The sequence below is a fragment of the Ambystoma mexicanum genome, chromosome 5q (assembly GCF_040938575.1).
Source record: "Ambystoma mexicanum isolate Mex_15411 chromosome 5q, UKY_AmexF1_1, whole genome shotgun sequence".
Taxonomy (NCBI): Eukaryota; Metazoa; Chordata; class Amphibia; order Caudata; family Ambystomatidae; genus Ambystoma; species Ambystoma mexicanum.
In genome coordinates this window covers 1,300,581,983-1,300,594,691 of record NC_090933.1, presented here as the reverse complement: position 1 = coordinate 1,300,594,691, position 12,709 = coordinate 1,300,581,983, and the positions used below count along the sequence as shown (strand labels likewise).

Below are 12,709 nucleotides of genomic sequence, written 5' to 3'. Positions count from 1 at the left end.
GAATGTCGTGGTTAACTGTGTCAAAAGCTGCAGAGAGGTCTAGAAGTATTAGAGCTGTGCTGTTGTTTGAGTCTGCGTTAAGCCTTTAGATCATCCCAGATTGAAATAAATGCTGTTTCTGTTCCTCTCATCGGTCTGAAGCCCACTTGTGCCTGGTTTAATATGTGATGTTCTTCTATGAAGTCTTGGGTTGTTCTGTATATGTGCGTTTTATGGAGTTTAGCTGGGTAGGGGATGTTGGTGATGGGTCTGTAGTTGGAGAGGTCCTCTACGTTTCCTATTGTGTCCTTGAGGAGTGGTTTGATGTATGCTGATTTGAAGGCTTGAGGCACTCTTCCCATTGAGATTGAGTGGTTGAGGATGTTTCTGTAGTATTCCATTGGTTTTCCTTGTGCAAGGATTGATATGTAGATATCAGGGGGTAGGGATCCGCGGGGGAGCCAGATTTGTTGCTTTGATTTACGAGTTTGATGAAAGTCTCCACTGATATGTGCGGGAAGTTTCGGAGTTTGTTCTGGTGTTCCATGCATCGGTGGGTGTCTTCAGTGTTGAGGTTGCATGGTCTGTTTTGAAGTTTGAATTGTTTTCCGCACTCTTTATTGATCCTCCATTCTAATTCTAGTTTTCGTTTTCGTTTTTTCCTTTTTTTCCTTTTCATGGTGCCTTGTAGTGGGGTGAGCCATTTTGCCGTTGCTCCTTTGCGGGATGGATTGAAAGGTTTTTCTTTTGCGATCTCGTCGATTGTTGTGGTGATCCCTTTGTGAAGTATATCTATTTCAGTGCCCATGGTCGTTGTTTGTGGTTTGGTGATCTCCAGTCGTTCCGTTAATTTGGAGTTTTTTTTTATGGTTCTCCAGTTTCTTTTCATGATGGTTGGTAGTTTTCCTTGTTTCTTGGTAATTGGGGAGGGCAACGTGATTACGAATGGGATGATGAGGTGGTTGCTCCAGAGGATCTGAATCGGTGGTGCTGTGGTAATTAGATTTCTGTTGGCAAAGATTGCGTCTTGTGTATGTCCAGCCGTGTGGGTTGCTCCTTTGAACAGCTGATGTAGTTCCATTGTTGTTAGTTGGCCGGTAAGCAATTTTTGTGAGGTTGTGGTTTCTTCATCGAAAAGATGTTGAAGTCTCAGAGGATAATCAGTTGGTTACGCTCGATGGCTAGGTTGTTGATTGCTTCTATAAAGGTGTCTATGAAGGTCGCATCATATGTTGGTGGTCTGTATATCAGTATCAATTTCAGGTTTGTTTTGGGATTTGTTGATAGAGGTATGATTAGGGATTCACATTTGTTGGTGTTTAATGGGTTTTCCGGTTTAATTTCCAGGTGTTCCTTGTGGATGATTGCTAGTCCACCACCTCTTTTGGGTTCCTGTTTACTTGGATGCACTTAAAGGTATCGGGCAGGCAGTTATTGAGGGTGATCTTGTAGTTGTCATCTAGCCATGATTCGGTTACTAAAAGGATGTCGATTCCTCCATCACTTAGGAGGTCGTAGATTTTGGTGGCGTGTTTGGACATTGATCTTGCGTTGATTAGGTTGCAGTGAATCTTTTTGGTGTCATTTGGTTTATTTTTTGGTCCCGGTTTTGGTTTGTGGGTGTTCAGTCGGGGTGCATTTGTGTTGCCTCCAAGCAGTAGAGGTTCTGTGAAGGCGGCTTCGTCATTGCATCGGTCTGTGAGATTGATAATTGGGTCGCTGTTAGGGAGAATTCTCTGTTTAGGCTGAATTTCCTAACCTAGGTAGTCCCCCAGCAGCTTTGCTGGATTTTTGGGGTTTATTTTTTCTCCTGCCAAGAGTGAGACTCTTTTACCCTCACTCTTGGACATGACTTGAGAGTGTTTCTGTGACTTGCTATGTGCTTATGGGCTAGGGGGTATTTTTTCCCCATAGGCTATCATTGGTTTTTGAATGTGTGTTACACAGCACCCTCAGTGCAGTAACACAGGGGTGTCATAGAGACCCCCAAACATAGACTCCACACCCTGGGACTGACTACTGTCTCTCTGGGTCTGTAAAGTCACCATTGACTTTACTAGTCTTAATTTAGGAACTTAACCAGTACAAACATCTTACTGTGGAAGTACTGGTAGGGGCAATTAGATTGCCCCTGGGTCTGTTGTCGAGGGGGTACTGTCCCGTCCCCCCTCGCCGAGTTCTGGCTGGTGGCAGTGGATACCACGGAAATATTCCACCGGAATATTTCCCAATGGGATTTCCCATTGTTTTTAATGCAAAACTTTTTGGTGCAATGTTAAAGATACCGCCGGTTTATTTATTTAATATAAATTCACCGGTTGGGATTTTTTGCCAGAACTCGCCGCCAAAATGGCGTCTAGGTTCACTTCAGTAACCCTGAACCCGAGTCGAGCCTTTGTTCCACTTTTGGCGGGGTTCTGCACAGAAGCCCTCCACAGTGGTGCCATTCTGTCTGGGTACCACAGGGGGTGTGGGAGGGGGTTTAGGCACCCTGGACTGAGTTGCCTTGCCAACTCATGTCGCACTCTGGTGTGATTGGCCCAAGTGGTGAGCCACCCCGCGCACCACTTAGCATGTTTGAGTGACAGCTAGGCTGTATGAATGGGGGTTTGCTGCATAAAAGCAGGGGTTTTGGGACTGGTTCTTCAGAAGTCGCCACAGGACCTAAGAAGCCGAAGAGGGAGAAGCCGAGCCGACCTGCCAAGACGACACCACCGGTGGAGCCCTGCGGAACGTCTCACCACTTTTTCCGACGACAGAGGAGATCTCCCGCCGGAGAGTCTCCTTCCCTTAACTGGTGGGGACAACCAGTTGCTGCCTTCTTTTCGCCGACCCGAAGAATCTCGTGGCCGCCTTGCCTGTGCCAAGCACCTCGGCAACCGGGATACCACTTTTTACCACTTTTTACCTCAACCGCGAAAGAGGGGTAAAATCCTTTGTGACCGGAAAACTCCACGGCTGGTCTCATCCCTGGTAGTGCAACGACCTTCAGCTTTCCTCCACGTCGAGATCACCTCTTCCTCTGGACGACGCCGCGACTTGCACCCACTACCAGGAACAACTACCACCGCTGGAGGATCCTTTCCACTTTTAAAGGTACTGTGTTCCGCCCGGCTTCCCTTGCCACCGATTGTACGGGGTAGATTTAGCCCTCGGCTCTCGAACCTGGGTAAGCCTGGGATACCCTAACTAAACTTTGTCTAAATTCAGTAAAACCTTTTCTACTCACCTGCAAAGACTTGTGACATTGTGTGATCTTGGGCGTATTTTCGCCTGGCTCTCTCTAAAGCGGGCCACGAACCAATTCTCCTTGTTCCACAGTTGACTGCCTTTTCTAACCTTATGTGAAAAGTGTTTTACCTTGCTGCTTGCATTACTTCTGCTTTTTCCCTCCCTTTTCTAATAACTTGTTGGAGTGCCATCTGACGTTAAGCGCTCACCTCTGTTTGGAAATAAGTGGTGTCCAACAAATGACTAGGGATGTACATATAAGTAATAGTGACTGTGTTTTGACTTACTTACCTTTTTCTGTGCTAGTGAGTGTGCCTTTAAAATAAATAAGTATATACTTCTACACCTAGCTCTGGTCAGTGTTTCCTTGTACTACTGTGCCTCTGTACCTATCCTGTATCCTCTATATACTGCCTAGCTCTTCTTGAGGGAAGTCTGACTGCTCAGCCACAGCTACCACAGTGAATCTGTGTGGTACAGACTGCTACCAAGTGGGTTTACTGCCAACACCTGTAGTCTTAAATCTTTTGCAGTGGTCCCAGAGGGAACTGCACAGGTTTCTGCTTAACAGTCGCTGACTTGTATTGTTTCTTCATCTCTTGTCATTTGGTGTGGGTGTACTGAGGGAGCCCTGGCCGGCTCATAGTCTGGGTCTGCCCTGCAGTACTTTAAGACGCGATAGCTGCACCTCGAGATGGATGGGGTTGCAGGGTCTCTTACTCCAACACTAATCAATAAGGACAAATCAATGGTTTGGCAAAGGGGAGTCCATTTTATGACAAGTACAAAAAACGGGGAAACATGGACATTAACAGCAGTGCGTCAGCCTGTCTCGCTTCAACTCCCTCGAGCTTCACACACAACATACCTTTTATACTCAAAATGCATCATAATCTGACGTGTAACATTCAAAATTAACATGGTAACATTAGAATAGGTGCTATATCTGTATATGGTAACGGGGTGAGGGGATTGGGTAAATACTGTCAGGTGGGTATCTAAGCCCTTCCTTCACAAATGACTACTGTACACGTCACTAAAAGTATGACGTCTCATTGGTTCTACTAACTATAGGACCCTAGATTATGTGGTCCATTGTGATTGGGTTGGCATTAACCCCAGGCATAAATCTCCACTTTGCCTAGCAGCACGCAAAACGGTCATCCAGGTGCAGAGTGTCCCCCAATTCACCATGCCTTCCTTCAATCAATCATCGCTTTATGGGCTATGTGTCAATTAGTTCACTGTGGTTGGCCTCGAAACTGCATCTTCTTGTCTCGAAAAAGTTCTGATATCTCTGCCTGAGCTGGTGCCAGGCGTAGGTGTGAAACCGTGCCTCTTCTCGCTTTCTGGTCACGTGCTAGCGCACCATGGATTCACCTCATTTCTCTCCATTTAGGCATTTGATTTTCGTTTCACCCTGCCACCTGCATTCGCTTTCTTATCTCGGTTCCTTAGAGGCAGGATATTCTGTTCTTAGCTTCAATTAAAAGTAGCTACTGTCTACAACTTCTACCTATGTGGCCTCGGCTCTCCTGGCACGAGCTGCCTCTGCTGAGTTTCGATTCAGTCTTTTTCCTCTTGATGCTAAAATATGAAACTTCTTGCGTTTTACCTGGAATAACCTGGGTTGGTTCTGCTTTTTATGCAAAGTGGATTCATACTTATACTATCGTGCTTTGTTTTGAGGTAGATTATGTACGATGGCGCTTGCCGCTCTATTCTTCTACTAAGCGTTGCAAGCCGCACTATTTTCTTCAGCTTCTTGCGGTTCCAAGCATATGTACAGGCGTTAGTTGGTTGAATATATTCACCATGCTTTCAGCTTAAGCTCCCTTGTGTTTCAACAATGTTCTCTTCCTTTGGGTTCACAATATCTTTATGGCGTTTCGTCTCTTTGTGTCATCCTTGGGTCGTCATATCTTTATCTGTACGTTAGTCCGGGCCTTTGTGATCTCACCATTCGCCCTTCGTTAAGGATTGTCAGGCTTCTTCTTGTACAGTACTTAAGCAATCTTCACTTCGTTTCATTTGCTGTTAGGGATTTCTCAATGGGTACCCCATTGCCCATGGTTGTCTGGTTATTGGTACTTCAGTAGGTGTTATTCATCTAATAGGCACTGGGCAGAGCCCCACTGTGGCTCTCTGCTGGTTTATTTGCTCATCATACGTCACATATTTCGGTGTGAACGTTCCTGGTACTTCAAAATGGGCGACTGGAGTGCAGGCTATATTTGGGACCTCAGCTACATGGGTATCGATAGTGCCCATCTGTTCTTGTGATGTAGGGAGTAAGGAGGTTGGTGTCATCCCATTGTCTTCTCTGGTCCTCTCTTCTTTTGTTCTGTTGTTCTGGTGTTTTATTTATCCATCTGGTAATGTTGGTGTCGTTGGAGTATTTAGGTTCTTTGGTTGGTGCAAGGTACGGTGTAAGGTATAAGGATTTTTTGCTTGAGAAGTTTGTACTGTTGATAGTATTGTTTTGTGGGGTGTGTTTTGTATTGAAGGTGTCTTCTGCTGGGGCTGGTTGCGCTTGTGTATCCGTGTTGCTTGTGCCGTGTTCCTTTTCTCTTTGTCTGCGTCCAATAATGTGTCGGGTCATTTGGGGAGGAGACGGTCTAGGCGTTAGGCTTATAGGGGCAGTTTCCAATTGTGGTTCCTCATGCCAGGCTAGTGTAGTTTTTAATCTTTGTTCTGTCTGATAGTTTCCAAGGGTGTGTCTTTCCGGTCAGTTGGGTATTGAGTCAGTGGGACTTCTGTCAGTTGTTTCCAATTCTCTTAAATTGTTCTGTCTGGAGGTTTTCAAGGGTTTTTCTTTGTTCTGTCAGTTGGTTATGATGTTCCTATTACAAAAAGGGCTGTCCTGGGGTATTGTACGTTACTGGTGGGCGTATGGATTGGGCTGAGGTTGCAGGTAACTGTGGAGGCGATTATGGTACTAATTAGAGGCTGAGGTGCTTCGTGGATGTCCTGGGTGTCAGTTTCCTAGGATTCAGTAGTAACAGCTACTGATAATACCTGGACGACTACGGGACAGGAGGTTGAGAGTTCAGAAATTTTACAGGTGGTTTACAATGAGATTTTATTCTTGGGAGTGCGGTATCAGAGTCCGAAGCAATGTAGGTTTGACGGGATCCAAAGGTGATTGAACAGTTTGATTCTGATCCTTGGACTGCAGTGGGTAGGTTTGATTCCGCAAGGCAGGATGTGGTTTGGCTTTGCAGATGGCAGGGGTGGCAAAGTATCATGTCGGAGATGCCTAGGTGGAGGGGAAGATTAGTATTGAAAGGAGGGTGGCAGTAATTAAGGCCAAAATTGACGTCTAGATATCTGGAGGAAGGTTCAAGGTTCTATGACTGTGATGCTCTAATCCTTCACTTTCTCCATCTTTCCCTAGGTTCTGACCTCGCTATCAAGGTTTGGCATGTCTTCCCACATGCCGAGGAGTGCCTGAGTTTGGACATGACGTTTTACTGCTCCTATGGTGTGGCGCGTATGTGTACCATGGCATCGCTGCTCATTGTTGCCTTCGAGGACCCTTCCACCGCCAACTACAGCATTGTGCAGTACAACCTTCGCAACAAGAACCGTGCCGACCACCGACCGGGAGATGACCCACACGATAAAACTACTGGTTAGAAGGCTCTTTACCTGTCATATTAAGGACAGTGTGTTGGGGATTTGGCAAGTCTACATGTGCCGAGTAAAGCTTGTTCTAGCTGAGTGGGAGAGTACACGAGGCACACACCCGACAAGAAAAGATGGGAGCAGGGATGCAGGAGAGAGAGAAGGAATAGCAATGATGCAGTGGCGATCGTCTCAGCTGGGATGAGCACAATGCAGATGTGTTCATGGGAGGGCAGGCAGGCAGGCTACACAGTGGTGCCTGGAAATGTTACACACGTTTGCATTGCAGGGGAGTTGGGGCACTGGTCCTGCTGTCCATGGTGGCTTTTACTGTAACTGCAGGCATCAGTCTACCATTCACAGGTGTATTCTGTAGTACTTAGTCTTCGAGCGGTGTCTCCCGAGCATAATGTTTCAATGTTAGGGCTTAAGCCCCAATAATGGATCCGTCCAGGCAAAGATGGAAATATATATATATATATATATATATATATATATATATATATATATATATATATATATATATATATATAATGTATTAATTCTTTATAGTATAAAAATACACATGACACTCCTACAACTTATATACAATGAACAAAGCGATCCATAACATACATCAATACTGATACATAAATCAGATGTGCAAAACCATGCATACAAAGTGCAAATGTAGTGCAAAACCACACATAGAAAATGCAAATATGCATAAAAGTGCAAACTGGCTATTTTTTCTAATGTAAACACTGCCACAATCTATTAAGCAAACATCGAATGATACAATATTCTTCCTGAAAATGCACTACATACCCATCAAGAGAAGGGGGAGTCCTCAAGCAGGTTTCCTGAAGGATAATAGTTGTGTGATTCCTAAGGTCTTGGCAACAGTGTTATTAAAAAGATGGTTAAGCCCACGTGCATTCAAAGAGACAAGTGAGAAAGAGCTAGAGTCGCAAGGAGTAGATGAGAGAGATGGCTTTGGGATATTCTCGATTCAATGCACCCAGCGGCCAAGACCAATCTCGACTCTCCTCAGAAGCCAAAATCTTTCTCTTCCGGGAGATGACCTATTCCTCCAGAGCTGCACCTCCAACCAATGTTTTAGCTGGATTCTTCAGTCAGTTGTAAAACCCTCCCCCAAAAACCTGTTCTCACTAAAAGGAAAAAGGTCAAAGCCTAACATTCTTTTAGGATCATATCATACACGGTTTTAGACTTCACATACATAAGTGCACGGTCCGTTCTGTGAAGATCAATGCAGCCAATCCTTTCCAGGTCCTTAGAGGCTATATGTGCCCATCCCTTCCAGGTCCTTAGAGGCTATATGTGCCCATCCCTTCCAGGTCCTTAGAGGCTATATGTGCCCATCCCTTCCATGTCCTTAGAGGCTATATGTGCCAATCCTTTCCAGGTACTTAGATGCTATATGTGCCAATGCTTTCCAAGTCCTTAGAGGCTATATGTTCCAATCCCTTCCATGACCTTAGAGGCTTTATGTACCAATGATTTCAATAGAATGAATATGTTTCTGCGATTTAGCACAACAGGTCGAGTATCAGAAATGACACTTTTGATTAAAACCGTAAACTGGTGCATTAAATCAAAGTCATTGGGGTGCACAGAAATATTGGAAGAGCTAGGTGCAGTCAGGCCCTGCGGGCCAGTTGGAAACACCCAGCTGCATACTGTTGCCATAAAGGTCATGCAAAACTCCTGATTACACAAAAGACGACCCTGTATTAGAGGCAGGTAAATGGCTTATAAGGGCCGGAGGTTGGGGTGACTGTCCTAAACCCCTCAACTAAAACTATGTTAATAGGTGGAGGGATCAGTCCTTGGCCCAGAGAAGGCAGTGGGAATTGGGTGATCGATAGAACCACACTATGCATAGGATCAATTACAGGCAAGATGGTCTTAATTGCGTCCGATGCTCGAGGACAATCGATTACATTTGCTGTTGCCACCTCCGAAACAGATGTAGATGCCTCTGTAGAAGGAACTAGTGTTCTGATGCATGTTGCAGCCACCTCCACCAAGGATGCTTCCAAGTCAGTTGAATTACTGCTAGGACATAGCCCGGAAGCAGTCAAAAAAGTAGCTGTATGTTAAGGATTTGCCAAGACTGCCTTCATTGCCGGCTGTACAAAGAGAGAGCGTAAACATTGATGCACAGCCTGCTTATTTACCTGTTTATAAGTATTACTTTTAGGCTTCTTAGACTGAGTGCCATGCTTTCTATGACAGGCTAGAGGTTTTCAAGACAATGAGGCCTCTCTATTTAAAGCAGATTTCTGAGAATCTACAATAATTTCATCATCTACGCAAATGACTTCATCAGATGATATAGAGTCCACCTGATGCAATGGCAAGGCCTCCATTGGTGCAGGAGGCAGACTTGGGAGGGGCAGGCAAAGAATTGCAGAGATGAAAGGTGGAGGAGACTCTTGAATGTGAAACAGGAATTAAAAGCTCCCTATCGATCACACACGCCAAAGTCACTTTGCCTCATGTAGAATCGACAGCGCCCGAGATAGGCCCAATGAGCCCCACTCCACCTTGATCTCGATGATCATACAATTTATCGTTGGTAACAAAACTCTTAGCAGTTTGGATCTCTGTTTTAGCTTTCTTGTGAGAGAATAAACATTCTTTTGCTGCCACATGCAAGTTAATATGGTCAAACTTAAATAATAATGATTCTAACAAAACAGTATTAGATTTAGTTTCTCTCTGCAGTCCCTCATAGAGAGAAACCGATATGCAGAGCACTTGGTTGATTTCAGTAAGAAGCGCATCTTGGGCTTCACTGAGTACACCCTCAAGTTTTCTCATAGCCGCCGAAAGCTGTCGAGGAGATGGTGAAGTCGGCGAAGAAATCGAGGAGGATAGAAATGAGTCAGACTCAAGAGTAATTCCGATTTCAGTTAGGTAGATTAGACCTCAGCGACAGGTCCACAGGAGTATCAACAGGGCTTAAATCAATAGAAGCCATGTAGGAAGTTGGCAGGGAAAACTGAGGCAGTTGATCATTCAGCCAGAACAGGTCTTACAGTGGGAGAGCCAACAAAGGTTCTCGCTGGAATCGGGATAACTCCAGAGACAGGAACAGTCTCTCTAGAAGATTGCTTCCGTTGCTCAATGGCGGGAGGGGAAAAAACAATGTGATCTTCATATTTGTTTTCTTTGTCCCCTGTGAAATGCTGGGCAATGAGAGCTCCGCAGCTATCTCTAATGGCAGCAGAGAAGGGTCCTCACCTGGAGAGGGAGGGAGAGGTAGGTTCACCGCTGCAGCTAAAATCTTGGCGTCCAAGATCAGATGTGAGGAGGAGGATGACATCAATTTCCCACCACTTCTTAGGTCATAAAGCCACACTCGACAAGACCTCTAAACTGGAACTGATGTGCAAAACAAAATGTGTTCTCAGACATCAGTAGCTGCAAGGCAAGAAGTCCTGCTGCACTACTCAATGGAAACAAATAAATAGCTGTAGAGAGAATTACAGTGTCACTCACCAGTGTATGAAGCAAGTTGTCCAGTAGCACAGATGCAAAAAACAGGAGTCGGGCTCCAGCGATCTAAAAGCTCCAAACACTCACAAACACACAACGTTGCACAACGCGCGCGCTCCGTGCCGGTGTTAATTTTTTGTACTGAAAGCTCCTCCTACAGTATAGTAAGCACTGTGAAAACGCTCCAAGAGCTACTTCAAAAAACAATGAGGTACTGCTTTTTCACAAACACACAGCATCTTCTATTTTGCTTTTCAACCCCTGAATGTTCTATGATAGCAGGAGATTGGAACCACCCAAACCATTTGTTTGAAACCCCAAAGTATTGATACAGTTGTCCACTTTTGTGGCAGGGGGCACAAGGCATCAATCTAATTATATGTTTGAGCTCATTAATGGGTACAGGTTTATCCGATACAGTGTTACCTCTAGTGTCTGAATTTCTGTTATCCAGAACAAACCACAATCATCGTTTCGATCCTTTAGTCCAGGAGCCGAAAAGAAGATGTGATTAGAGATTAGGGGGATAAGGAGGATTGAGTCGCCTTGGTTGATAAGTGAGGTCCGTAGTGTTTAACAAATATACAAAAATTGGCTAAAGGGCCACACATTTTTTATGGGGATCAATGACTCTGAGAAAATGTTGGCCTGCATGCTGGGAAACAATAATACAAGATTCTGGCAGTTGATTAAGCCAAGGGGGACAGACCAACATCTCCAAATCCCAGCAATACCTGAAGATGCAGGGGTTACCTATTTCTCAGCAGTCTATGTAAAGGAGGGGGCGCAGGGGGGGATCTCAATTCGCACATGTTGGCTGGCGGGGGGCCCTTACCTGGACCCTGGATGATATTGCAACGTTGATTAAATGTAGTAAAAAATCGAACGCTCCCAGGCCGGATGGTTTGACTAATTCGGCTTTTAAATCAAACATGCTGCTTTGGACCCAACCTTTGTCGTTTCTGTTTAGTAACATTTTGGTAACTAGGAAACTCCCAGAGACTTGGTATAAGTCCTTGATTGTCTTAAATTTTAAGGGAGGTGACAGATAAAACTACAGTTTTTCAAACATTATTCTAAACAGTGGACTAGGGGTGCTAATTGTCTGGATACCTATCAGACAGGTTTTAAGAAGGGGGTGGGAACAGCCCCATACAGCTTTGTTTTGGCGCTTTTGGCTGCGCACGTAAGGGTTCAGGGAAGGCCTGTTTACTTGGCTTTCTTAGATATTAGTAAAGCTTTTGACCATGTAAACAGGGCCACCCTCTTGAACAGTCTTTCTGATAGTAGATGCCCCCAAGCGTTGATTGGCATTTTGTAGGCTCTGCATCGAGGAACACAAATTAAAATTAGACTGGATTCACATGGTGCCTTCTCCCGTTGGATAGAGACAAACCGGGAGCTGCATCAGGCGTGTGTCCTCGGACCGTTTTTATTTTGTTTTTATATAAAGGACATGCTTGCCTGCTGGAATACTGCTAGAACAAACCTGCCTAAGTTGGGAAACCTGGCAGTACAATATTTAGTGTACGCAGATTATGTAGTCATCTGTGATATGACTCCGATAGGCTTGCAAAGAGCCTTGCAGGTGGTTGAGGATTTTTTAAGTAAGCTTGACCTGTGGCCTCATTATAACATAGGCACTCCCGTAATGAAGGGTGCCGGTATGGGACCGGCACCCTTCATTACGGAACGCCCTATTACGAGGTTCCCTTTGCGGGACCCGGTAAGGACGCCTGGTAAAACCAGGCATCCTTAGCGGTCCCGCGAGGGGAACAGGGAGCTAATAACGGTCCGTTATTAATGGGCCCGTTATTAGCTCCCTCCCCATTCCCATTGAGCCCTATGGGGGCTCAATGGGAATGGGGATGGGTTCCTTCAAGGAGGAATTACCGGGTCCTCCAAAGTCGGAATGACCCGGTTATTCCTCATTGAAGGAACCCGGTACTGGGACCCGTTATGGAGGCAGCCAGGCCCTTATTAAGGGCATGGCTACCTCCATACTCGTAATGAGGCCCCTTGAAATCTAAAGTTTTGGTGCTCAACATGGTGAAGAGTAAATGGAAAAAATGTGGTTGGGATTTGCGAGGGCACGCTTTAGTGGTGGTTAAGATGTATAACTATCTGGGCTTGTCCATTTATTATGGAAACTGAAGAAAAGCCCCTGAGGCTGAACTTGAGTCCACATTTTTGGCAGAGACTAGTCAACTGATCCAATTTGGTTACATGTTTGGAAGGTTTTCTTTTTTACCTGTCTTGAAATTGTTCAAACTGAAAATTGCCCCGAGGTTAGTTTATGGTGCCCAAACAAGGAAAGACTGGGTATGCTGGGCAAGTTTAGAGGCCAAGTTATGGAGAAGGGTGT

General features: G+C 45.2%; 1 protein-coding gene across 1 annotated transcript in view; it reads left to right on the top strand.

The window, feature by feature from the left end:
- WDR97 (WD repeat domain 97) overlaps positions 1 to 12,709 on the top strand; it is an 847,808-nt gene that overhangs the window by 268,623 nt on the left and 566,476 nt on the right. Inside the window, exon 8 of the mRNA XM_069621894.1 lies at positions 6,608 to 6,844. Coding sequence (XP_069477995.1) covers positions 6,608 to 6,844 — 237 coding nt within the window. The remainder of the gene's footprint in view (positions 1 to 6,607; positions 6,845 to 12,709) is intronic.